Here is a 25,364-nt window from a genome sequence, read left to right on the forward strand (position 1 = left end):
GAAAAAACACAAACTGACTCCAGATTTCAAAAGATATACGTTTTTCTTGTAAACTGGAAATTGTTAAGTTTGCAATCAGTATTGTATGTTTGAAAGACTCCTATGGGTGAAAAATTGAATCTCACAATATTCATCTCTGGTAGTCAGCTGTTGATTTAAATACCGGCTGCTGCAGGTTTTTTATTCTCAGATATTTAGTGCTGCTATATGGATACTTGCTGGCGCTGTACATCTTGCTATAACTGGCTACCGGCACTCATCTGCTGACTATTAACTAGTTAGTTAAACTGAATATCTCTCCTAACGAGCAAAGTAGAAAATACAACCCGGCTGCCTGAGCACTGAGGCGATATATCAAAGTCAGAAGGTTAGAACGAGCTTGGAATAAAAAGAAAGACGACACCACATTTAACGCCTGGAAATAACTTCAAAGAAAATACAAATATACCATAAGACAAACCAAAAGACTACATTACAAAACCATAATCGGACCAAATTACTAGGACACACATGAACTTTTCCAACTCGTGAACAAACTATTAGATATCACACCAGTCACAACCAACAGCAAAGACACTCCTGGATCAGACAATCTTGCGAGATACTTCAACGAAAAAGTCGTACAACTGCAACTTAAAATACCTGTCAGTACCATGGACTATGCTGAACTCCTTAACTGCCTAGACCCAGTCCCTGGCATTCACCCAGTGGACAGGACCTGGACCAACTTCGAGATAGTATCGTAGAATATCATCTCCCAAACGCTCAAAAGATTTGCCAAATCTCACTGCAAACTAGATATATGCCCAAACAACCTGATGGCATCTGCTCCTCAACAATTCATAAACGACATAATGAAACACCTGAATTACATACTACAAAATGGACTCTTCCCGAAGGAAAAAGGAAACATTTTACACACCTCCATACCCAAAGACGCAAAGAAAAGTGCTGGCGAACTAACTACAGACCAGTAGCATCCATTCCCTTAATAACCAAATTAACGGAAGGGTTGGTGACCAAACAACTTACAAACTATTTAGATAAATTCTCAATACTTCACGATTCCCAGTCAGGATTTCGGTCTAACCACAGTACCGAAACAGTATTAGTCACTCTCATGACTAAATTCAAACAAACGATTGCAACTCGTAAGAACATACTACTTTTACAATTTGACATGTCAAGCACTTCGACATGGTTGACCATGGAATTTTATTACACATCCTTGAATACTTCGGAATCGGAGGCAATGTCCTCAATTGGTTCAAGGGATTCCTAACCACAAGATCATACCAAGTGACATCTAACTCGACTATTTCACCCGCATGGGTACCTGAATGCGGAGTACCACAAGGATTCCCGCTCTCGCTGACTCTATTCAACTTAATGATGATACCCTTGGCAAAATTACTATCAAATCAAAACCTTAATTCATATATATATGCAGATGACGTAACGATCTACATCCCATTCAAACAAGACCTACAGTGGTGGAAATAAGTATTTGATCCCTTGCTGATTTTGTAAGTTTGCCCACTGACAAAGACATGAGCAGCCCATAATTGAAGGGTAGGTTATTGGTAACAGTGAGAGATAGCACATCACAAATTAAATCCGGAAAATCACATTGTGGAAAGTATATGAATTTATTTGCATTCTGCAGAGGGAAATAAGTATTTAATCCCTCTGGCAAACAAGACCTAATACTTGGTGGCAAAACCCTTGTTGGCAAGCACAGCGGTCAGACGTCTTCTGTAGTTGATGATGAGGTTTGCACACATGTCAGGAGGAATTTTGGTCCACTCCTCTTTGCAGATCATCTCTAAATCATTAAGAGTTCTGGGCTGTCGCTTGGCAACTCGCAGCTTCAGCTCCCTCCATAAGTTTTCAATGGGATTAAGGTCTGGTGACTGGCTAGGCCACTCCATGACCCTAATGTGCTTCTTCCTGAGCCACTCCTTTGTTGCCTTGGCTGTATGTTTTGGGTCATTGTCGTGCTGGAAGACCCAGCCACGACCCATTTTTAAGGCCCTGGCGGAGGGAAGGAGGTTGTCACTCAGAATTGTACGGTACATGGCCCCATCCATTCTCCCATTGATGCGGTGAAGTAGTCCTGTGCCCTTAGCAGAGAAACACCCCCAAAACATAACATTTCCACCTCCATGCTTGACAGTGGGGACGGTGTTCTTTGGGTCATAGGCAGCATTTCTCTTCCTCCAAACACGGCGAGTTGAGTTCATGCCAAAGAGCTCAATTTTTGTCTCATCTGACCACAGCACCTTCTCCCAATCACTCTCGGCATCATCCAGGTGTTCACTGGCAAACTTCAGACGGGCCGTCACATGTGCCTTCCGGAGCAGGGGGACCTTGCGGGCACTGCAGGATTGCAATCCGTTATGTCGTAATGTGTTACCAATGGTTTTCGTGGTGACAGTGGTCCCAGCTGCCTTGAGATCATTGACAAGTTCCCCCCTTGTAGTTGTAGGCTGATTTCTAACCTTCCTCATGATCAAGGATACCCCACGAGGTGAGATTTTGCGTGGAGCCCCAGATCTTTGTCGATTGACAGTCATTTTGTACTTCTTCCATTTTCTTACTATGGCACCAACAGTTGTCTCCTTCTCGCCCAGCGTCTTACTGATGGTTTTGTAGCCCATTCCAGCCTTGTGCAGGTGTATGATCTTGTCCCTGACATCCTTAGACAGCTCCTTGCTCTTGGCCATTTTGTAGAGGTTAGAGTCTGACTGATTCACTGAGTCTGTGGACAGGTGTCTTTCATACAGGTGACCATTGCCGACAGCTGTCTGTCATGCAGGTAACGAGTTGATTTGGAGCATCTACCTGGTCTGTAGGGGCCAGATCTCTTACTGGTTGGTGGGGGATCAAATACTTATTTCCCTCTGCAGAATGCAAATAAATTCATATACTTTCCACAATGTGATTTTCCGGATTTAATTTGTGATGTGCTATCTCTCACTGTTACCAATAACCTACCCTTCAATTATGGGCTGCTCATGTCTTTGTCAGTGGGCAAACTTACAAAATCAGCAAGGGATCAAATACTTATTTCCACCACTGTAAAAGAAATTTCCAGTGACATCAACCAAAGTCTCCATATCATGCATTCTTGGGCGGACGCATTCCGGCTGAAACTCAATGCAGAAAAAACCCAGTGCCTAATACTCACCTCTCAACACAACAAGAAAGAATTCACCGCCATTAACACACCAACTCTAAACCTTCCTATTTCAGAAACCCTAAAAATTCTTGGAGTCACCATTGATCGACATCTAACACTAGGAAAAACACAACCAAGAAGATGTTCCACTCAATGTGGAAATTAAAAAGAATAAGACCTTTCTTCCCAAGGAGTGTTTTCTGCAACCTGGTACAATCAATAGTGCTCAGTCATTTACACTATTGTAACGCACTATATGCTGGCTACAAAGAACAAATAATCAAGAAACTTCAAACAGCCCAGAACACTGCAGCTAGACTCGTATTTGGCAAAACTAAATTTGAAAGTGCTAACCCTTACGAGAAAAATTACACTGACTCCCACTTAAGGAATGCATCACGTTCAAAATAGGCTCACTAGTTCACAAAATTATCCATGGTGACGCACCAGCTTACATGTCAGACCTGATAGACCTACCACCTAGGAATGCCAAAAGATCATCCTGCACATTCCTTGATTTGCACTTCCCCAACTGCAAAGGTATGAAATACAAACTAATGCATCGTCAAACTTTAACTACCTGAGCACACAATTATGGAACGCATTGCCGCGCAGCTTGAAATCTATCTACGAAAGAACGAACTTCCGCATACTACTGAAGACCTTTCTCTTTAATAAAGCGTACCACAAAGATCAACCAATGTGAATATGCACAACTCGCCCATTTATATTTAGAACTGTTTCATAATATCTGCTTGTATACTATTACTTTGTTTTATTATCATCATGCTGACCAAGATCCTTCTGTAATACTAAATGTTTATTTTCTAGCATTCTTCCACTACTCATGATGTATTGTAAGCCACTTTGAGCCTTCAAAGAGGTGGGAAAATGTGGGATACAAATGCAACAAATAAATAAAGTATCAGCGAGAAGGTCTGACTTAAGGAACAACTGATCCTACCCCCTAGCTTCTGACAAATAAGGACCCCACTGTGAAGAAAAGGAAGTTCACACTGAAAGGAGAATAACAAGAAGTGAGAAACGCCTCATTAGCCAACTGGTCACTCTGGTCAAGGAACTATTATCAGACCTTCATCAAATCATGACTATAACATTTTGGAAATTTTTCATTGAAGCTATTGTCAGCATGTTTTCTTGCTGCAGATCCCTTCAATATCAGGATCTGCATACACTATGTGCTATGTCAAATATAGCATGGACACATTACACTAATGGCTTTGTGCACTTCTTCAATCCCTACAGTGTCTTTCTCTCTGCCGAATCAGGAGGCCATGAAGCTTCGACCTATCCTTCCATAGTAATGAGAAGCGAAGTAAATAGGAGCCAAAATATCTTCTTTTGTGATGCAAAAATGAACTAAGCTGTCTTTGTAAGGCAAGTACTTTTCCAAATAAGAAATACTTTTCTAGAAAAGAAGCAGGAGCTGTGATCTCAGAAACTGTCTATAATGTACACATTCTATGAAGACATCTATAGACAATAGCCAAGCTGTTACAAGAGACAGAAAAAAGGGTACCTGAGCAGATGACACCGGCATCTTTATTATGATTACAGTTATGGCGGTTCCACCCATTGCTGGGACATAGTGACAGATACTGTTCACGTCCTGTACATCTCACATCATCCAGAAGAATATTTCCTCTGCCTGGGCCAAAACGGGCATTGCGAGGAGCAGAAGTAGGGACTCCACAGCCCAGTTGTCTGCATACAACATTTCCATCAGCTGTATCCCAACTGTCATCGCAAACTGTTCCCCAGTTTCCAGCATAGTAAACTTCAACACGTCCCGCGCATCTGTCTGGGCCATTCACCAATCGTATTTGATGCATAGATCCTAAAATCAAAGGAGAAGATTGCATATGTAGAAATAAGAAAGGATGGGACATTTTTCCTGGCTACATTTTAGACATGGAACAAATCATTGCACTAAGCATATTAGGATGCAGTGATACGCTACAAAATGAGTTAGTTAGTGGGCGAGTACATAGCTAAGCTTTATAATAGGCTCTCCCGAGTGCTGTATGAGTCTTTGAAGTTTACAAAGCACAAGAGAGATAGAAGCTCAAAATTTGCTCCCCTGTACATTGACACCCTGCAATGACTGGGGGGTGGGGTGTCACACAGGGCATGATTCCACACAGGATACTCTAGCAGTCATTATATTGTCACTCGATTAGGCCGGGAAGGAAAGCGAAGACTGGACTCTTCTACTGTTAAATTGCTGAGTGACTCACTCACCCTGAAAAGACAGATAATTCCTAAGTTAAATTGAGCTCAAAAGCTTCTCTTACCAGGATTCTGAGAGGAAGCTGTTAGGATGAAAAGAAAACAAAGTATTAGTGTCCAGTGATACAACCCAGAAAAACCACAAACGGACTCCAGATTTCAAAAGATATACGTTTTTCTTGTGAACTGGAAATTGTTAAGTTTGCAATCAGTATTGTATGTTTGAAAGACTCCTATGGGTGAAGAATTGAATCTCACAATAGTCATCTCTGGTAGTCAGATGTTGATTTAAATACCGGCTGTTGCACGTTTTTTATTCTCAGATATTTAGTGCTGCTATATGGTTACTGGCTGGCGCAGTACATCTTGGTATAACTACTACTACTACTAGTTAACATACTGGCTACCAGCACTCATCTGCTGACTATTAACTAGTTAGTTAAACTGAATATCTCCACTAACGAGCAAAGTGGAAAATACAACCCGGCTGCCTGAGGACAGAGGCGATATATCAAAGTCTGATAAGGTCAGACTCAAGGAACAACTGATCCTACCCCCTTAATTTCTGACAAATAGTGACCTGAAAGGAGGATAACAAAAAGTGAGAAACGCCTCATTAGCCAACTGGTCACTCTGGTCAAGGAACTATTATCAGACCTTCATCAAATCATGACTATAACATTTTGGAAATTTTTCATTGAAGCTATTGTCAGCATGTTTTCTTGCTGCAGATCCCTTCAATATCAGGATCTGCATACACTATGTGCTATGTCAAATATAGCATGGACACATTACACTAATGGCTTTGTGCACTTCTTCAATCCCTACAGTGTCTTTCTCTCTGCCGAATCAGGAGGCCATGAAGCTTCGACCTATCCTTCCATAGTAATGAGAAGTGAAGTAAATAGGAGCCAAAATATCTTCTTTTGTGATGCAAAAATGAACTAAGCTGTCTTTGTAAGGCAAGTACTTTTCCAAATAAGAAATACTTTTCTAGAAAAGAAGCAGGAGCTGTGATCTCAGAAACTGTCTATAATGTACACATTCTATGAAGACATCTATAGACAATAACCAAGCTGTTACAAGAGACAGAAAAAAGGGTACCTGAGCAGATGACACCGGCATCTTTATTATGATTACAGTTATGGCGGTTCCACCCATTGCTGGGACATAGTGACAGATACTGTTCACGTCCTGTACATCTCACATCATCCAGAAGAATATTTCCTCTGCCTGGGCCAAAACGGGCATTGCGAGGAGCAGAAGTAGCGACTCCACAGCCCAGTTGTCTGCATACAACATTTCCATCAGCTGTATCCCAACTGTCATCGCAAACTGTTCCCCAGTTTCCAGCATAGTAAACTTCAACACGTCCCGCGCATCTGTCTGGGCCATTCACCAATCGTATTTGATGCATAGATCCTAAAATCAAAGGAGAAGATTGCATATGTAGAAATAAGAAAGGATGGGACATTTTTCCTGGCTACATTTTAGACATGGAACAAATCATTGCACTAAGCACATTAGGATGCAGTGAAAGGCTACAAAATGAGATAGGTAGTGGCTGAGTGCATAGCTAAGCTTTGTAGTAGGCTCTCTCGAGTGCTGTGTGAGTTTTTGAACCTTACAAAGCACAAGAGAGATAGAAGCTCAAAACTGCTCCCTGTCCATTATCACTCTGCCTTGACTGGGGGGTGGGGTGTCACACAGGGCATGATTCCACACAGGACACTCTAGCACTCAGAATATTGGCACTCGATTAGGCCGGGAAAGAAAGCGAAGACTGGACTCTTCTACTGTTAAATTGCTGAGTGACTCACTCACCCTGAAAAGACAGATAATTCCTAAGTTAAATTGAGCTCAAATGCTTCTCTTACCAGGTTTCTGAGAGGAAGCTGTTAGGATGAAAAGAAAACAAAGTATTAGTGTCCAGTGATACAACCCAGAAAAAGCACAAACGGACTCCAGATTTCAAAAGATATACGTTTTTCTTGTGAACTGGAAATTGTTAAGTTTGCAATCAGTATTGTATGTTTGAAAGACTCCTATGGGTGAAGAATTGAATCTCACAATAGTCATCTCTGGTAGTCAGCTGTTGATTTAAATACAGGCTGCTGCAGGTTTTTTATTCTCAGATATTTAGTGCTGCTATATGGATACTTGCTGGCGCTGTACATCTTGGTATAACTGGCTACCGGCACTCATCTGCTGACTATTAACTAGTTAGTTAAACTGAATATCTCCACTAACGAGCAAAGTAGAAAATACAACCCGGCTGCCTGAGGACTGAGGCGATATATCAAAGTATCGGCGATAAGGTCAGACTCAAGGAACAACTGATCCTACCCCCTTAATTTCTGACAAATAGTGACCCCAAAGTGAAGAAAAGGAAGTTCACACTGAAAGGAGGATAACAAAAAGTGAGAATCGCCTCATTAGCCAACTGGTCACTCTGGTCAAGGAACTATTGTTGGAATGTAATTGTATTTTACATGCATTGACTGTCACCTATTATTTCTCTGTGATTACTCTGTGACCTCTGATGTGAATTACTTAGAGAGGTCACACAGCTATGTAACTTCCTGTGGGGGTTAGATGCAGCACATGCAGCACATGGAGCACATGGAGCTCATGATCTCTCCTAACCTGAGAGGATCTATGGTGGTGTGAGCATCCATTACCATCTAAGCACATGGAAGGAGCTGATAATACAAATGTATAGTAATATGTATATATAAGCCTGTCTGATTATAATCTAACTACAAACTGTGAGTAAACAGATGTTTTGTTACTTCAACTTTAAAGTGACTCAGCAGTGAATTATTCAGGGGTGAATGAGAGAGAGATGAAGAAAGAAATTAACATTTCTAAAGCTGAAGCTGTGTGTACTAAAATCTGCTAATTATTTACTACAAATAATCCAACAAAAGGGTTATGGGCCCAGGGTCCAGGAATTGAAAAAGAAGAGAAATATTACCAGGCAGAAAAAAAGGCCACATTTTTCTCTTAAGTTTTAAAGGAAAGATTAAGTCTGTCTCTCTCTCCCCCCACACAGCAGACAGAAGGCTAAGAAAATGGCTGAGGGAAGAAATTCACCATTGTTCTATTCTCTCAAGGTGCCTAAATTAACTGAGTTTAATTATCAGCAGTGGGAACTAAGATTCATATGTCTCCTTCGAGCAAAAGGATTAAATATATGCTTAGACCAAGACAGAACAGCTGAAAATATGGCTGAATGGGACAATGCAAACTATTATGTGAAGTGCATGCTTTTGGAAGCTCTCTCAGAGAAACAAGCCATATTAGTGGAGGGAAATGATACACCAAAGGACATTTTATATAAACTGAGAACTATGTATGCAACTACATATGCAAAGCAGCAACCAATTTGGTTGGCAGAGTTGAATGAAACCAAATTAAGGGATAAAAGTAAATGTAATGATCACATTATGCATCTTATGTCTTCATTTCAAAAGTTAGAACTTTCTGGAATTCCCATGTGTGATGCATTGAAAAGAGCATTTCTTTTTACCTCACTATCAAAGAAGTTTGATGTTTTTAGGTCTGTAAATGAGGCCATTGAAGGGCAATCTTTTGAACAGACAACATCAAAACTAAGGCAGGAATGCATAATAAATGATTCTGAGGAGATGTGTTCTCAAAGTCAGTCAGAGAGAAATGAAACAAATTTCTTGGCAAAGAACAGAGGAAGGCGGAGCTATGGGAAAACTCCACCCAAGGGCAAGCTGATTTGCTATTCATGTGGAAAGGAGGGACATGTATCTAAATGGTGTAAGGAAACACAAAACACTCCCTCTAGCTCACCTAAGCCAATGGAATTAAAGAATTTTCAAACCAGGAAATGTATGAAGGACAAAGATAAACACAAGGGCTTTCTAATGGCAGAAAAATCTTTGACTATGGTAAATAATAATTCAAATGAAAGTACTTGGATTTTGGATTCGGGGAGCACATGCCATTTAACCAATTGTAAAGATTTCTTTCAGGAAATGTGTCCAGAGGAAGGTATTCTTAAAACTGCAAACGCAGGGACTGCTCAGATCCAAGCAAAAGGAATTGGATTCTTAAAATGCAAAGTGTCTAATGAAGTTAAAGAAATTCCTGTAAGTGATGTCTTGTATATTCCCCAAGCAGTTTGCAATATGCTTAGTGTATCTACATTAGATAAGAAGGGATTTGTGATTCATTTTGAAAACAGTAAGTGCACAATCTCTAAAAATGATGAAGTGTATGCTGAAGCTTTTATGCATAATGATGTTTATAAACTGAGCATTTCAGGTGAAGCCTCACATATGGCGCAAGTAAGGAAGAATGATGGTAAATGTAGTCTGGAAATCTGGCACCGCCGCCTGGGACATCGTGATTCTAAGGTGATCCAGGATCTTCACAGTGGGCAACTAGCCACCGGCATTCAGATAAGTGCAGATGCTGGTAAAATTGAGAAATGCATAGACTGTGTTACTCAAAAAGGTGTGAGACCCTCATTTCCTGCATACACAGGAAATAGGAGTAATAAAGTGCTGGACTTAATACACAGTGACTTATGTGGACCGTTTAATATCCCATCATTGGGAAATAACAGATTTGTGCTAATATTCTTGGATGATTTCTCTAGATACTGTGTGGCCTATTTGCTGAAAGAGAAAAGTCAAGTCACAGACATGCTGAAGAAATACGTAGCCATGGTGAGCAATAAATTTGAAAGAAAACCAAAGGTTCTTCAGACCGACAATGGTGGTGAGTTCACTTCACACAGCATGCGCACATTTCTAGAACAAGAAGGCATTCAGCATATCACAACAGTAGCTTATACACCAGAGCAAAATTCTGTTGCAGAGAGAAAATTTAGGTCACTTGTGGAAATGACCAGATGTATGCTGTCAGATAGCAATCTCCCTAAAAGACTATGGGGGGAAGCCATTCTCACAGCAGTGTACCTACAAAACAGAATGCCAACTAAAGGCGCTGAGCGCACACCACATGAGACATGGCATGGTAGGAAGCCAAACCTGTCACACATAAGAACATTTGGAAGTACAGCATATGCTCATGAACCAAAGCAAAGAAGGCATAAGCTGGATTCCACAACAGAAAGGGGCATTTTACTTGGCTATACTCCAGGACACAAAGGATATAGAATTTTGAATCTGAAAACTGGCATTGTTGGCATAAGACATGTTACATATTTTGATGAAAACAAAAGGGTTGATAAAGGCTGGATTATCCCAGATGAGCCTTATCATCCAGAATATGAAACTAGAACCATAATAGACATGCCAGTGTATATAAATGCCATACCAAGGCAGATGTCTGAAAGCAACTCACCTGTATCTAACGAGGAACAGACAGAGGAAGCAGACACAGAAAGGATCATTGAAGAAGACAGTACAGTTGGAGAAGGGGAATCAATTGGAGAAGAACTCTCAGATTTAGAGGATGCGGAAAGGTCAGACCAACCTGTTGTCAGACGCTCATCCAGGGAAAACAAAGGTGTTCCACCCCCAAGACTGTCTTACTTAACAAAGTCAGCAGAAGCTCAAGAGCCCTTAACATGGGATGAGATTGAGAAAATGCCAGCAGAAGAAGCTGCTGAATGGCATAAAGCTGCACAAGAAGAAATTGATGCATTGGATAAAAATAATACTTGGATTCTTACAAAATTACCTCCTGGCAAGAAAGCTATAGGATGCAAATGGGTATTCAAGTTAAAAAGGAATGCACAAGGAAAAGTGGAAAGGTATAAAGCCAGATTAGTCGCAAAGGGATATCTTCAAAAATATGGAGAAGATTTTGATGAAGTGTTTGCACCTGTAGTGAAACACACGACAATTAGAACACTTCTGAGCATTGCAGTCTCAAAAGGCATGCAAGTCAACCACATTGATGTGAAAACAGCATTTCTTCACGGAGATATAACTGAAGACTTGTACATGGAACAGCCAACAGGTTTCATAAATACAAAACAAAGACAGCTAGTGTGTAAATTAAACAAAGGTCTTTATGGATTAAAGCAAAGTGCAAAATGTTGGAATGAAAAATTGCATGAAATATTGACAAATTTAGGATTTAAGCAAGGTGAAGCAGATAAATGCTTGTACACTAGGTGCACAAATGGACAATATGCATACATTTTAGCTTTTGTTGATGATCTGCTCATTGCAAGCAAAAGTGAGCAAGAGTACAAGGACATTGTAAAGTGTTTAAACCACAATGTTGAGATAAAAGAACTGGGTAATGTGTCATACTATCTTGGTATAGAAATTGAGAAACAAAATGATGGTTCTTATCTTCTAAGCCAGAAGCAGAAAATAAATGAGCTTATTGAAAGTTTAGGTATGCAAGATGCCCAAGTTGTAAGCACTCCCATGATCACTGATTTTCTGAAGGATGAAACAGTAAGAGAACCTTTACCAGATAACATCCAATATAGATCAGCCATAGGTAAGCTTTTATATCTAGCTACCACATACAGGGCTGATATAGCAAATGCAGTAGGAATTTTGAGCAGAAGGGTCAGCTCACCTACCAAATCAGATTGGACTGCAGTTAAAAGGATGGTAAGGTATTTAAAGGGTACCATTGATTGTAAATTAAAGATTTCAGCCAATAGTAATCCAAAACTAATATGTTACTGTGATTCAGATTGGGCAGGGGATCATTCTGATTATAAATCCACAAGTGGATATGTGTTTATGTATGGAAATGTACAAATTTCATGGGCCAGTCATAAACAAAGTATTGTGAGTTTGTCTTCTACAGAAGCTGAATACGTGGCCGTATCGGAAGCGTGCAGAGAACTGATGTGGATTGAAAAACTTTTGCTGGATTTCGGAATAGCTGAAAAGAGACCAATCCAGATAATGGAAGATAATCAGAGCTGCATCCGACTGTCACAGAATGACAAGGTTCAGTCACGCACCAAGCACATCGCAACGAAATACCACAACGTGCGAGAGTTGGCGAAAGAAGGGGTCATCAGTCTACACTATTGTCACACCAGTGAGATGACAGCTGACATCATGACCAAACCGTTACCCAGAGAACATTTTGTGAATCTGCGTATAAAGCTTGGACTTTGTATGAATAAATAATTGCATGACAGTTATGCATGAGAAGGGGTTTGTTGGAATGTAATTGTATTTTACATGCATTGACTGTCACCTATTATTTCTCTGTGATTACTCTGTGACCTCTGATGTGAATTACTTAGAGAGGTCACACAGCTATGTAACTTCCTGTGGGGGTTAGATGCAGCACATGCAGCACATGGAGCACATGGAGCTCATGATCTCTCCTAACCTGAGAGGATCTATGGTGGTGTGAGCATCCATTACCATCTAAGCACATGGAAGGAGCTGATAATACAAATGTATAGTAATATGTATATATAAGCCTGTCTGATTATAATCTAACTACAAACTGTGAGTAAACAGATGTTTTGTTACTTCAACTTTAAAGTGACTCAGCAGTGAATTATTCAGGGGTGAATGAGAGAGAGATGAAGAAAGAAATTAACATTTCTAAAGCTGAAGCTGTGTGTACTAAAATCTGCTAATTATTTACTACAAATAATCCAACAACTATTATCTGACCTTCATCAAATCATGACTATAACATTTTGGAAATTTTTCATTGAAGCTATTGTCAGCATGTTTTCTTGCTGCAGATCCCTTCAATATCAGGATCTGCATACACTATGTGCTATGTCAAATATAGCATGGACACATTACACTAATGGCTTTGTGCACTTCTTCAATCCCTACAGTGTCTTTCTCTCTGCCGAATCAGGAGGCCATGAAGCTTCGACCTATCCTTCCATAGTAATGAGAAGTGAAGTAAATCCTGTTTAGGAGCCAAAATATCTTCTTTTGTGATGCAAAAATGAACTAAGCTGTCTTTGTAAGGCAAGTACTTTTCCAAATAAGAAATACTTTTCTAGAAAAGAAGCAGGAGCTGTGATCTCAGAAACTGTCTATAATGTACACATTCTATGAAGACATCTATAGACAATAGCCAAGCTGTTACAAGAGACAGAAAAAAGGGTACCTGAGCAGATGACACTGGCATCTTATTATGATTACAGTTATGGCGGTTCCACCATTGCTGGGACATAGTGACAGATACCTGTTCACGTCCTGTACATCTCACATCATCCAGAAGAATATTTCCTCTGCCTGGGCCAAAACGGGCATTGCGAGGAGCAGAAGTAGCGACTCCACAGCCCAGTTGTCTGCATACAACATTCCATCAGCTGTATCCCAACTGTCATCGCAAAACTGTTCCCCAGTTTCCAGCATAGTAAACTCAACACGTCCCGCGCATCTGTCTGGGCCATTCACCAATCGTATTTGATGCATAGATCCTAAAATCAAAGGAGAAGATTGCATATGTAGAAATAAGAAAGGATGGGACATTTTTCCTGGCTACATTTTAGACATGGAACAAATCATTGCACTAAGCACATTAGGATGCAGTGAAAGGCTACAAAATGAGATAGGTAGTGGCTGAGTGCATAGCTAAGCTTTGTAGTAGGCTCTCTCGAGTGCTGTGGAGTTTTTGAACCTTACAAAGCACAAGAGAAGATAGAAGCTCAAACTGCTCCCTGTCCATTGTCACTCTGCTTTGACTGGGGGGTGGGGTGTCACACAGGGCATGATTCCACACAGGACACTCTAGCACTCAGAATATTGGCACTCGATTAGGCCGGGAAAGAAAGCGAAGACTGGACTCTTCTACTGTTAAATTGCTGAGTGACTCACTCACCCTGAAAAGACAGATAATTCCTAAGTTAAATTGAGCTCAAATGCTTCTCTTACCAGGTTTCTGAGAGGAAGCTGTTAGGATGAAAAGAAAACAAAGTATTAGTGTCCAGTGATACAACCCAGAAAAAGCACAAACGGACTCCAGATTTCAAAAGATATACGTTTTTCTTGTGAACTGGAAATTGTTAAGTTTGCAATCAGTATTGTATGTTTGAAAGACTCCTATGGGTGAAGAATTGAATCTCACAATAGTCATCTCTGGTAGTCAGCTGTTGATTTAAATACAGGCTGCTGCAGGTTTTTTATTCTCAGATATTTAGTGCTGCTATATGGATACTTGCTGGCGCTGTACATCTTGGTATAACTGGCTACCGGCACTCATCTGCTGACTATTAACTAGTTAGTTAAACTGAATATCTCCACTAACGAGCAAAGTAGAAAATACAACCCGGCTGCCTGAGGACTGAGGCGATATATCAAAGTATCGGCGATAAGGTCAGACTCAAGGAACAACTGATCTTACCCCCTTAATTTCTGACAAATAGTGAACCCCAAAGTGAAGAAAAGGAAGTTCACACTGAAAGGAGGATAACAAAAAGTGAGAATCGCCTCATTAGCCAACTGGTCACTCTGGTCAAGGAACTATTATCAGACCTTCATCAAATCATGACTATAACATTTTGGAAATTTTTCATTGAAGCTATTGTCAGCATGTTTTCTTGCTGCAGATCCCTTCAATATCAGGATCTGCATACACTATGTGCTATGTCAAATATAGCATGGACACATTACACTAATGGCTTTGTGCACTTCTTCAATCCCTACAGTGTCTTTCTCTCTGCCGAATCAGGAGGCCATGAAGCTTCGACCTATCCTTCCATAGTAATGAGAAGTGAAGTAAATCCTGTTTAGGAGCCAAAATATCTTCTTTTGTGATGCAAAAATGAACTAAGCTGTCTTTGTAAGGCAAGTACTTTTCCAAATAAGAAATACTTTTCTAGAAAAGAAGCAGGAGCTGTGATCTCAGAAACTGTCTATAATGTACACAATCTATGAAGACATCTATAGACAATAACCAAGCTGTTACAAGAGACAGAAAAAAGGGTACCTGAGCAGATGACACCGGCATCTTTATTATGATTACAGTTATGGCGGTTCCACCCATTGCTGGGACATAGTGACAGATACTGTTCACGTCCTGTACATCTCACATCATCCAGAAGAATATTTCCTCTGCCTGGGCCAAAACGGGCATTGCGAGGAGCAGAAGTAGCGACTCCACAGCCCAGTTGTCTGCATACAACATTTCCATCAGCTGTATCCCAACTGTCATCGCAAACTGTTCCCCAGTTTCCAGCATAGTAAACTTCAACACGTCCCGCGCATCTGTCTGGGCCATTCACCAATCGTATTTGATGCATAGATCCTAAAATCAAAGGAGAAGATTGCATATGTAGAAATAAGAAAGGATGGGACATTTTTCCTGGCTACATTTTAGACATGGAACAAATCATTGCACTAAGCACATTAGGATGCAGTGAAAGGCTACAAAATGAGATAGGTAGTGGCTGAGTGCATAGCTAAGCTTTGTAGTAGGCTCTCTCGAGTGCTGTGTGAGTTTTTGAACCTTACAAAGCACAAGAGAGATAGAAGCTCAAAACTGCTCCCTGTCCATTGTCACTCTGCTTTGACTGGGGGGTGGGGTGTCACACAGGGCATGATTCCACACAGGACACTCTAGCACTCAGAATATTGGCACTCGATTAGGCCGGGAAAGAAAGCGAAGACTGGACTCTTCTACTGTTAAATTGCTGAGTGACTCACTCACCCTGAAAAGACAGATAATTCCTAAGTTAAATTGAGCTCAAATGCTTCTCTTACCAGGTTTCTGAGAGGACGCTGTTAGGATTAAAAGAAAACAAAGTATTAGTGTCCAGTGATACAACCCAGAAAAAGCACAAACGGACTCCAGATTTCAAAAGATATACGTTTTTCTTGTGAACTGGAAATTGTTAAGTTTGCAATCAGTATTGTATGTTTGAAAGACTCCTATGGGTGAAGAATTGAATCTCACAATAGTCATCTCTGGTAGTCAGCTGTTGATTTAAATACAGGCTGCTGCAGGTTTTTTATTCTCAGATATTTAGTGCTGCTATATGGATACTTGCTGGCGCTGTACATCTTGGTATAACTGGCTACCGGCACTCATCTGCTGACTATTAACTAGTTAGTTAAACTGAATATCTCCACTAACGAGCAAAGTAGAAAATACAACCCGGCTGCCTGAGGACTGAGGCGATATATCAAAGTATCGGCGATAAGGTCAGACTCAAGGAACAACTGATCTTACCCCCTTAATTTCTGACAAATAGTGACCCCAAAGTGAAGAAAAGGAAGTTCACACTGAAAGGAGGATAAGAAAAAGTGAGAATCGCCTCATTAGCCAACTGGTCACTCTGGTCAAGGAACTATTATCAGACCTTCATCAAATCATGACTATAACATTTTGGAAATTTTTCATTGAAGCTATTGTCAGCATGTTTTCTTGCTGCAGATCCCTTCAATATCAGGATCTGCATACACTATGTGCTATGTCAAATATAGCATGGACACATTACACTAATGGCTTTGTGCACTTCTTCAATCCCTACAGTGTCTTTCTCTCTGCCGAATCAGGAGGCCATGAAGCTTCGACCTATCCTTCCATAGTAATGAGAAGTGAAGTAAATCCTGTTTAGGAGCCAAAATATCTTCTTTTGTGATGCAAAAATGAACTAAGCTGTCTTTGTAAGGCAAGTACTTTTCCAAATAAGAAATACTTTTCTAGAAAAGAAGCAGGAGCTGTGATCTCAGAAACTGTCTATAATGTACACATTCTATGAAGACATCTATAGACAATAACCAAGCTGTTACAAGAGACAGAAAAAAGGGTACCTGAGCAGATGACACTGGCATCTTTATTATGATTACAGTTATGGCGGTTCCACCCATTGCTGGGACATAGTGACAGATACTGTTCACGTCCTGTACATCTCACATCATCCAGAAGAATATTTCCTCTGCCTGGGCCAAAACGGGCATTGCGAGGAGCAGAAGTAGCGACTCCACAGCCCAGTTGTCTGCATACAACATTTCCATCAGCTGTATCCCAACTGTCATCGCAAACTGTTCCCCAGTTTCCAGCATAGTAAACTTCAACACGTCCCGCGCATCTGTCTGGGCCATTCACCAATCGTATTTGATGCATAGATCCTAAAATCAAAGGAGAAGATTGCATATGTAGAAATAAGAAAGGATGGGACATTTTTCCTGGCTACATTTTAGACATGGAACAAATCATTGCACTAAGCACATTAGGATGCAGTGAAAGGCTACAAAATGAGATAGGTAGTGGCTGAGTGCATAGCTAAGCTTTGTAGTAGGCTCTCTCGAGTGCTGTGTGAGTTTTTGAACCTTACAAAGCACAAGAGAGATAGAAGCTCAAAACTGCTCCCTGTCCATTGTCACTCTGCTTTGACTGGGGGGTGGGGTGTCACACAGGGCATGATTCCACACAGGACACTCTAGCACTCAGAATATTGGCACTCGATTAGGCCGGGAAAGAAAGCGAAGACTGGACTCTTCTACTGTTAAATTGCTGAGTGACTCACTCACCCTGAAAAGACAGATAATTCCTAAGTTAAATTGAGCTCAAATGCTTCTCTTACCAGGTTTCTGAGAGGAAGCTGTTAGGATGAAAAGAAAACAAAGTATTAGTGTCCAGTGATACAACCCAGAAAAAGCACAAACGGACTCCAGATTTCAAAAGATATACGTTTTTCTTGTGAACTGGAAATTGTTAAGTTTGCAATCAGTATTGTATGTTTGAAAGACTCCTATGGGTGAAGAATTGAATCTCACAATAGTCATCTCTGGTAGTCAGCTGTTGATTTAAATACAGGCTGCTGCAGGTTTTTTATTCTCAGATATTTAGTGCTGCTATATGGATACTTGCTGGCGCTGTACATCTTGGTATAACTGGCTACCGGCACTCATCTGCTGACTATTAACTAGTTAGTTAAACTGAATATCTCCACTAACGAGCAAAGTAGAAAATACAACCCGGCTGCCTGAGGACTGAGGCGATATATCAAAGTATCGGCGATAAGGTCAGACTCAAGGAACAACTGATCTTACCCCCTTAATTTCTGACAAATAGTGAACCCCAAAGTGAAGAAAAGGAAGTTCACACTGAAAGGAGGATAACAAAAAGTGAGAATCGCCTCATTAGCCAACTGGTCACTCTGGTCAAGGAACTATTATCAGACCTTCATCAAATCATGACTATAACATTTTGGAAATTTTTCATTGAAGCTATTGTCAGCATGTTTTCTTGCTGCAGATCCCTTCAATATCAGGATCTGCATACACTATGTGCTATGTCAAATATAGCATGGACACATTACACTAATGGCTTTGTGCACTTCTTCAATCCCTACAGTGTCTTTCTCTCTGCCGAATCAGGAGGCCATGAAGCTTCGACCTATCCTTCCATAGTAATGAGAAGTGAAGTAAATCCTGTTTAGGAGCCAAAATATCTTCTTTTGTGATGCAAAAATGAACTAAGCTGTCTTTGTAAGGCAAGTACTTTTCCAAATAAGAAATACTTTTCTAGAAAAGAAGCAGGAGCTGTGATCTCAGAAACTGTCTATAATGTACACATTCTATGAAGACATCTATAGACAATAACCAAGCTGTTACAAGAGACAGAAAAAAGGGTACCTGAGCAGATGACACCGGCATCTTTATTATGATTACAGTTATGGCGGTTCCACCCATTGCTGGGACATAGTGACAGATACTGTTCACGTCCTGTACATCTCACATCATCCAGAAGAATATTTCCTCTGCCTGGGCCAAAACGGGCATTGCGAGGAGCAGAAGTAGCGACTCCACAGCCCAGTTGTCTGCATACAACATTTCCATCAGCTGTATCCCAACTGTCATCGCAAACTGTTCCCCAGTTTCCAGCATAGTAAACTTCAACACGTCCCGCGCATCTGTCTGGGCCATTCACCAATCGTATTTGATGCATAGATCCTAAAATCAAAGGAGAAGATTGCATATGTAGAAATAAGAAAGGATGGGACATTTTTCCTGGCTACATTTTAGACATGGAACAAATCATTGCACTAAGCACATTAGGATGCAGTGAAAGGCTACAAAATGAGATAGGTAGTGGCTGAGTGCATAGCTAAGCTTTGTAGTAGGCTCTCTCGAGTGCTGTGTGAGTTTTTGAACCTTACAAAGCACAAGAGAGATAGAAGCTCAAAACTGCTCCCTGTCCATTGTCACTCTGCTTTGACTGGGGGGTGGGGTGTCACACAGGGCATGATTCCACACAGGACACTCTAGCACTCAGAATATTGGCACTCGATTAGGCCGGGAAAGAAAGCGAAGACTGGACTCTTCTACTGTTAAATTGCTGAGTGACTCACTCACCCTGAAAAGACAGATAATTCCTAAGTTAAATTGAGCTCAAATGCTTCTCTTACCAGGTTTCTGAGAGGAAGCTGTTAGGATGAAAAGAAAACAAAGTATTAGTGTCCAGTGATACAACCCAGAAAAAGCACAAACGGACTCCAGATTTCAAAAGATATACGTTTTTCTTGTGAACTGGAAATTGTTAAGTTTGCAATCAGTATTGTATGTTTGAAAGACTCCTATGGGTGAAGAATTGAATCTCACAATAGTCATCTCTGGTAGTCAGCTGTTGATTTAAATACAGGCTGCTGCAGGTTTTTTATTCTCAGATATTTAGTGCTGCTATATGGATACTTGCTGGCGCTGTACATCTTGGTATAACTGGCTACCGGCACTCATCTGCTGACTATTAACTAGTTAGTTAAACTGAATATCTCCACTAACGAGCAAAGTAGAAAATACAACCCGGCTGCCTGAGGACTGAGGCGATATATCAAAGTATCGGCGATAAGGTCAGACTCAAGGAACAACTGATCTTACCCCCTTAATTTCTGACAAATAGTGAACCCCAAAGTGAAGAAAAGGAAGTTCACACTGAAAGGAGGATAACAAAAAGTGAGAATCGCCTCATTAGCCAACTGGTCACTCTGGTCAAGGAACTATTATCAGACCTTCATCAAATCATGACTATAACATTTTGGAAATTTTTCATTGAAGCTATTGTCAGCATGTTTTCTTGCTGCAGATCCCTTCAATATCAGGATCTGCATACACTATGTGCTATGTCAAATATAGCATGGACACATTACACTAATGGCTTTGTGCACTTCTTCAATCCCTACAGTGTCTTTCTCTCTGCCGAATCAGGAGGCCATGAAGCTTCGACCTATCCTTCCATAGTAATGAGAAGTGAAGTAAATCCTGTTTAGGAGCCAAAATATCTTCTTTTGTGATGCAAAAATGAACTAAGCTGTCTTTGTAAGGCAAGTACTTTTCCAAATAAGAAATACTTTTCTAGAAAAGAAGCAGGAGCTGTGATCTCAGAAACTGTCTATAATGTACACAATCTATGAAGACATCTATAGACAATAACCAAGCTGTTACAAGAGACAGAAAAAAGGGTACCTGAGCAGATGACACCGGCATCTTTATTATGATTACAGTTATGGCGGTTCCACCCATTGCTGGGACATAGTGACAGATACTGTTCACGTCCTGTACATCTCACATCATCCAGAAGAATATTTCCTCTGCCTGGGCCAAAACGGGCATTGCGAGGAGCAGAAGTAGCGACTCCACAGCCCAGTTGTCTGCATACAACATTTCCATCAGCTGTATCCCAACTGTCATCGCAAACTGTTCCCCAGTTTCCAGCATAGTAAACTTCAACACGTCCCGCGCATCTGTCTGGGCCATTCACCAATCGTATTTGATGCATAGATCCTAAAATCAAAGGAGAAGATTGCATATGTAGAAATAAGAAAGGATGGGACATTTTTCCTGGCTACATTTTAGACATGGAACAAATCATTGCACTAAGCACATTAGGATGCAGTGAAAGGCTACAAAATGAGATAGGTAGTGGCTGAGTGCATAGCTAAGCTTTGTAGTAGGCTCTCTCGAGTGCTGTGTGAGTTTTTGAACCTTACAAAGCACAAGAGAGATAGAAGCTCAAAACTGCTCCCTGTCCATTGTCACTCTGCTTTGACTGGGGGGTGGGGTGTCACACAGGGCATGATTCCACACAGGACACTCTAGCACTCAGAATATTGGCACTCGATTAGGCCGGGAAAGAAAGCGAAGACTGGACTCTTCTACTGTTAAATTGCTGAGTGACTCACTCACCCTGAAAAGACAGATAATTCCTAAGTTAAATTGAGCTCAAATGCTTCTCTTACCAGGTTTCTGAGAGGAAGCTGTTAGGATGAAAAGAAAACAAAGTATTAGTGTCCAGTGATACAACCCAGAAAAAGCACAAACGGACTCCAGATTTCAAAAGATATACGTTTTTCTTGTGAACTGGAAATTGTTAAGTTTGCAATCAGTATTGTATGTTTGAAAGACTCCTATGGGTGAAGAATTGAATCTCACAATAGTCATCTCTGGTAGTCAGCTGTTGATTTAAATACAGGCTGCTGCAGGTTTTTTATTCTCAGATATTTAGTGCTGCTATATGGATACTTGCTGGCGCTGTACATCTTGGTATAACTGGCTACCGGCACTCATCTGCTGACTATTAACTAGTTAGTTAAACTGAATATCTCCACTAACGAGCAAAGTAGAAAATACAACCCGGCTGCCTGAGGACTGAGGCGATATATCAAAGTATCGGCGATAAGGTCAGACTCAAGGAACAACTGATCCTACCCCCTTAATTTCTGACAAATAGAGGGGCATAATCGAACAAAAACGTCTATCTCCATGGGCGTTTATCTCCGAGAATGGGTCCGTGAAGGGGCGGAGCGAACCGTATTTTCGAAAAAAAATAGACGTCCATGTTTTATTCGACAATTTGTGAGCTGGGCGTTTTTGTTTTTCAGCGATAATAGAAAATGAAAGCGCCCAGCTCAAAAACGAATAAATCCAAGGCATTTGTTCGTGGGAGGGGCCAGGATTCATAGTGCACTGGTCCCCCTCACATGCCAGGACACCAACCGGGCACCCTAGGGGGCACTTTTACAAAAAAAAAAAAAGGTAAAAGAGCTCCCAGGTGCATAGCACCCTTCCCTTGTGTGTTGAGCCCCCCCAAATCCCCCTCAAATCCCACTGCCCACAAGTTACACCATTACTATAGCCCTAAGGGGTGAAGGGGGGCACCTACATGTGGGTACAGTGGGTTTGGGGGGGGGGGTTGGACGACTAAGCATTAAGCAGCACAATTGTAACAGGTAGGGGGGGATGGGCCTGGGTTCATCTGCCTGAAGTCCACTGCACCCCCTAACAACTGCTCCAGGGACCTGCATACTGCTGCCAGGGAGGTGGGTATGACATTTGAGGGTGAAAATAAAAAGTTCTGAAACATCATTTTTTGTGGTGGGAGGGGGTTAGTGACCACTGGGGGAGTCAGGGGAGGTCATCCCCGATTCCCTTTGGGGGTAATCTGGTCATTTAGGGCACTTTTTGGGGCCTTATTCGTGAAAAAACAGGGTCCAGGAAAAGTGCCCTAAATTCTAGCTACAAACGCATACTTTTTTTCCATTATCGGCGAAAGGCGCCCATCTCTGTTCGGGTGATAACCATGCCCCAGTCCCGCCTTCACCACGCCTCCGACACGCCCCCGTCAACTTTGTACGCTTCCGCGATGGAGTGCAGTTGCAAACGTCCAAGTTCGGCTTTCGATTATACCGCGTTATTCGTTTTTGTGAGATAAACGTCCATCTCCCGATTTAGGTCGGAACTTGGGCGTTTTTCTCGTTCGATTATAAGCAGGATAGTGACCCCAAAGTGAAGAAAAGGAAGTTCACACTGAAAGGAGGATAACAAAAAGTGAGAATCGCCTCATTAGCCAACTGGTCACTCTGGTCAAGGAACTATTATCAGACCTTCATCAAATCATGACTATAACATTTTGGAAATTTTTCATTGAAGCTATTGTCAGCATGTTTTCTTGCTGCAGATCCCTTCAATATCAGGATCTGCATACACTATGTGCTATGTCAAATATAGCATGGACACATTACACTAATGGCTTTGTGCACTTCTTCAATCCCTACAGTGTCTTTCTCTCTGCCGAATCAGGAGGCCATGAAGCTTTGACCTATCCTTCCATAGTAATGAGAAGTGAAGTAAATCCTGTTTAGGAGCCAAAATATCTTCTTTTGTGATGCAAAAATGAACTAAGCTGTCTTTGTAAGGCAAGTACTTTTCCAAATAAGAAATACTTTTCTAGAAAAGAAGCAGGAGCTGTGATCTCAGAAACTGTCTATAATGTACACATTCTATGAAGACATCTATAGACAATAACCAAGCTGTTACAAGAGACAGAAAAAAGGGTACCTGAGCAGATGACACCGGCATCTTTATTATGATTACAGTTATGGCGGTTCCACCCATTGCTGGGACATAGTGACAGATACTGTTCACGTCCTGTACATCTCACATCATCCAGAAGAATATTTCCTCTGCCTGGGCCAAAACGGGCATTGCGAGGAGCAGAAGTAGCGACTCCACAGCCCAGTTGTCTGCATACAACATTTCCATCAGCTGTATCCCAACTGTCATCGCAAACTGTTCCCCAGTTTCCAGCATAGTAAACTTCAACACGTCCCGCGCATCTGTCTGGGCCATTCACCAATCGTATTTGATGCATAGATCCTAAAATCAAAGGAGAAGTTTGCATATGTAGAAATAAGAAAGGATGGGACATTTTTCCTGGCTACATTTTAGACATGGAACAAATCATTGCACTAAGCACATTAGGATGCAGTGAAAGGCTACAAAATGAGATAGGTAGTGGCTGAGTGCATAGCTAAGCTTTGTAGTAGGCTCTCTCGAGTGCTGTGTGAGTTTTTGAACCTTACAAAGCACAAGAGAGATAGAAGCTCAAAACTGCTCCCTGTCCATTGTCACTCTGCTTTGACTGGGGGGTGGGGTGTCACACAGGGCATGATTCCACACAGGACACTCTAGCACTCAGAATATTGGCACTCGATTAGGCCGGGAAAGAAAGCGAAGACTGGACTCTTCTACTGTTAAATTGCTGAGTGACTCACTCACCCTGAAAAGACAGATAATTCCTAAGTTAAATTGAGCTCAAATGCTTCTCTTACCAGGTTTCTGAGAGGAAGCTGTTAGGATGAAAAGAAAACAAAGTATTAGTGTCCAGTGATACAACCCAGAAAAAGCACAAACGGACTCCAGATTTCAAAAGATATACGTTTTTCTTGTGAACTGGAAATTGTTAAGTTTTCAATCAGTATTGTATGTTTGAAAGACTCCTATGGGTGAAGAATTGAATCTCACAATAGTCATCTCTGGTAGTCAGCTGTTGATTTAAATACAGGCTGCTGCAGGTTTTTTATTCTCAGATATTTAGTGCTGCTATATGGATACTTGCTGGCGCTGTACATCTTGGTATAACTGGCTACCGGCACTCATCTGCTGACTATTAACTAGTTAGTTAAACTGAATATCTCCACTAACGAGCAAAGTAGAAAATACAACCCGGCTGCCTGAGGACTGAGGCGATATATCAAAGTATCGGCGATAAGGTCAGACTCAAGGAACAACTGATCTTACCCCCTTAATTTCTGACAAATAGTGACCCCAAAGTGAAGAAAAGGAAGTTCACACTGAAAGGAGGATAAGAAAAAGTGAGAATCGCCTCATTAGCCAACTGGTCACTCTGGTCAAGGAACTATTATCAGACCTTCATCAAATCATGACTATAACATTTTGGAAATTTTTCATTGAAGCTATTGTCAGCATGTTTTCTTGCTGCAGATCCCTTCAATATCAGGATCTGCATACACTATGTGCTATGTCAAATATAGCATGGACACATTACACTAATGGCTTTGTGCACTTCTTCAATCCCTACAGTGTCTTTCTCTCTGCCGAATCAGGAGGCCATGAAGCTTCGACCTATCCTTCCATAGTAATGAGAAGTGAAGTAAATCCTGTTTAGGAGCCAAAATATCTTCTTTTGTGATGCAAAAATGAACTAAGCTGTCTTTGTAAGGCAAGTA

The 25,364-nt window shown here is 41.1% G+C and overlaps 3 protein-coding genes across 3 annotated transcripts in view; all 3 read right to left on the reverse strand.

Moving 5' to 3' along the window:
* Window positions 1-5,479: 5,479 nt before the first annotated feature.
* On the reverse strand, window positions 5,480-13,509 carry LOC115471032 (deleted in malignant brain tumors 1 protein-like). The gene is made up of 4 exons (XM_030204701.1): window positions 13,499-13,509; window positions 7,309-7,326; window positions 6,536-6,853; window positions 5,480-5,514 (listed from the first exon to the last, which is right to left on the reverse strand). The coding sequence occupies exons 3-4, from the start codon at window positions 6,846-6,848 to the stop codon at window positions 5,480-5,482; spliced, it is 348 nt and encodes a 115-aa protein (XP_030060561.1). The 5' UTR covers window positions 6,849-6,853; window positions 7,309-7,326; window positions 13,499-13,509.
* An 87-nt stretch (window positions 13,510-13,596) lies between these two features.
* LOC115471033 (deleted in malignant brain tumors 1 protein-like) lies at window positions 13,597-15,635 on the reverse strand. Its single transcript, XM_030204702.1, has 3 exons — window positions 15,323-15,635; window positions 14,269-14,286; window positions 13,597-13,814 (listed from the first exon to the last, which is right to left on the reverse strand). Exons 1-3 carry the CDS (start codon window positions 15,633-15,635, stop codon window positions 13,597-13,599), a joined length of 549 nt encoding a protein of 182 aa, XP_030060562.1.
* Window positions 15,636-16,612: 977 nt separating this feature from the next.
* The window catches only part of LOC115471034 (deleted in malignant brain tumors 1 protein-like), a 64,729-nt gene continuing 55,977 nt past the window's right edge, over window positions 16,613-25,364 (reverse strand). The window contains 9 exon segments of the mRNA XM_030204703.1: window positions 16,613-16,617; window positions 17,149-17,466; window positions 17,922-17,939; window positions 18,976-19,293; window positions 19,749-19,766; window positions 20,803-21,120; window positions 21,576-21,593; window positions 23,674-23,991; window positions 24,447-24,464. Of these exon segments, the coding sequence (XP_030060563.1) occupies window positions 16,613-16,617; window positions 17,149-17,466; window positions 17,922-17,939; window positions 18,976-19,293; window positions 19,749-19,766; window positions 20,803-21,120; window positions 21,576-21,593; window positions 23,674-23,991; window positions 24,447-24,464 (1,349 nt within the window).

The sequence above is a fragment of the Microcaecilia unicolor genome, chromosome 5, assembly GCF_901765095.1.
Source record: "Microcaecilia unicolor chromosome 5, aMicUni1.1, whole genome shotgun sequence".
NCBI classification, from domain to species: Eukaryota; Metazoa; Chordata; class Amphibia; order Gymnophiona; family Siphonopidae; genus Microcaecilia; species Microcaecilia unicolor.

Coding starts and splice junctions, on each gene's coding strand:
- LOC115471032 (XM_030204701.1), bottom strand. CDS start 6,848: ATGCATCAAATACGATTGGTGAATGGCCCAGACAGATGCGCGGGACGT. Junction 5,515..6,535: donor TGCCGGTGTCATCTGCTCAG/GTACCCTTTTTT, acceptor TCATCCTAACAG/CTTCCTCTCAGAATCCTGGT.
- LOC115471033 (XM_030204702.1), bottom strand. CDS start 15,635: ATGCATCAAATACGATTGGTGAATGGCCCAGACAGATGCGCGGGACGT.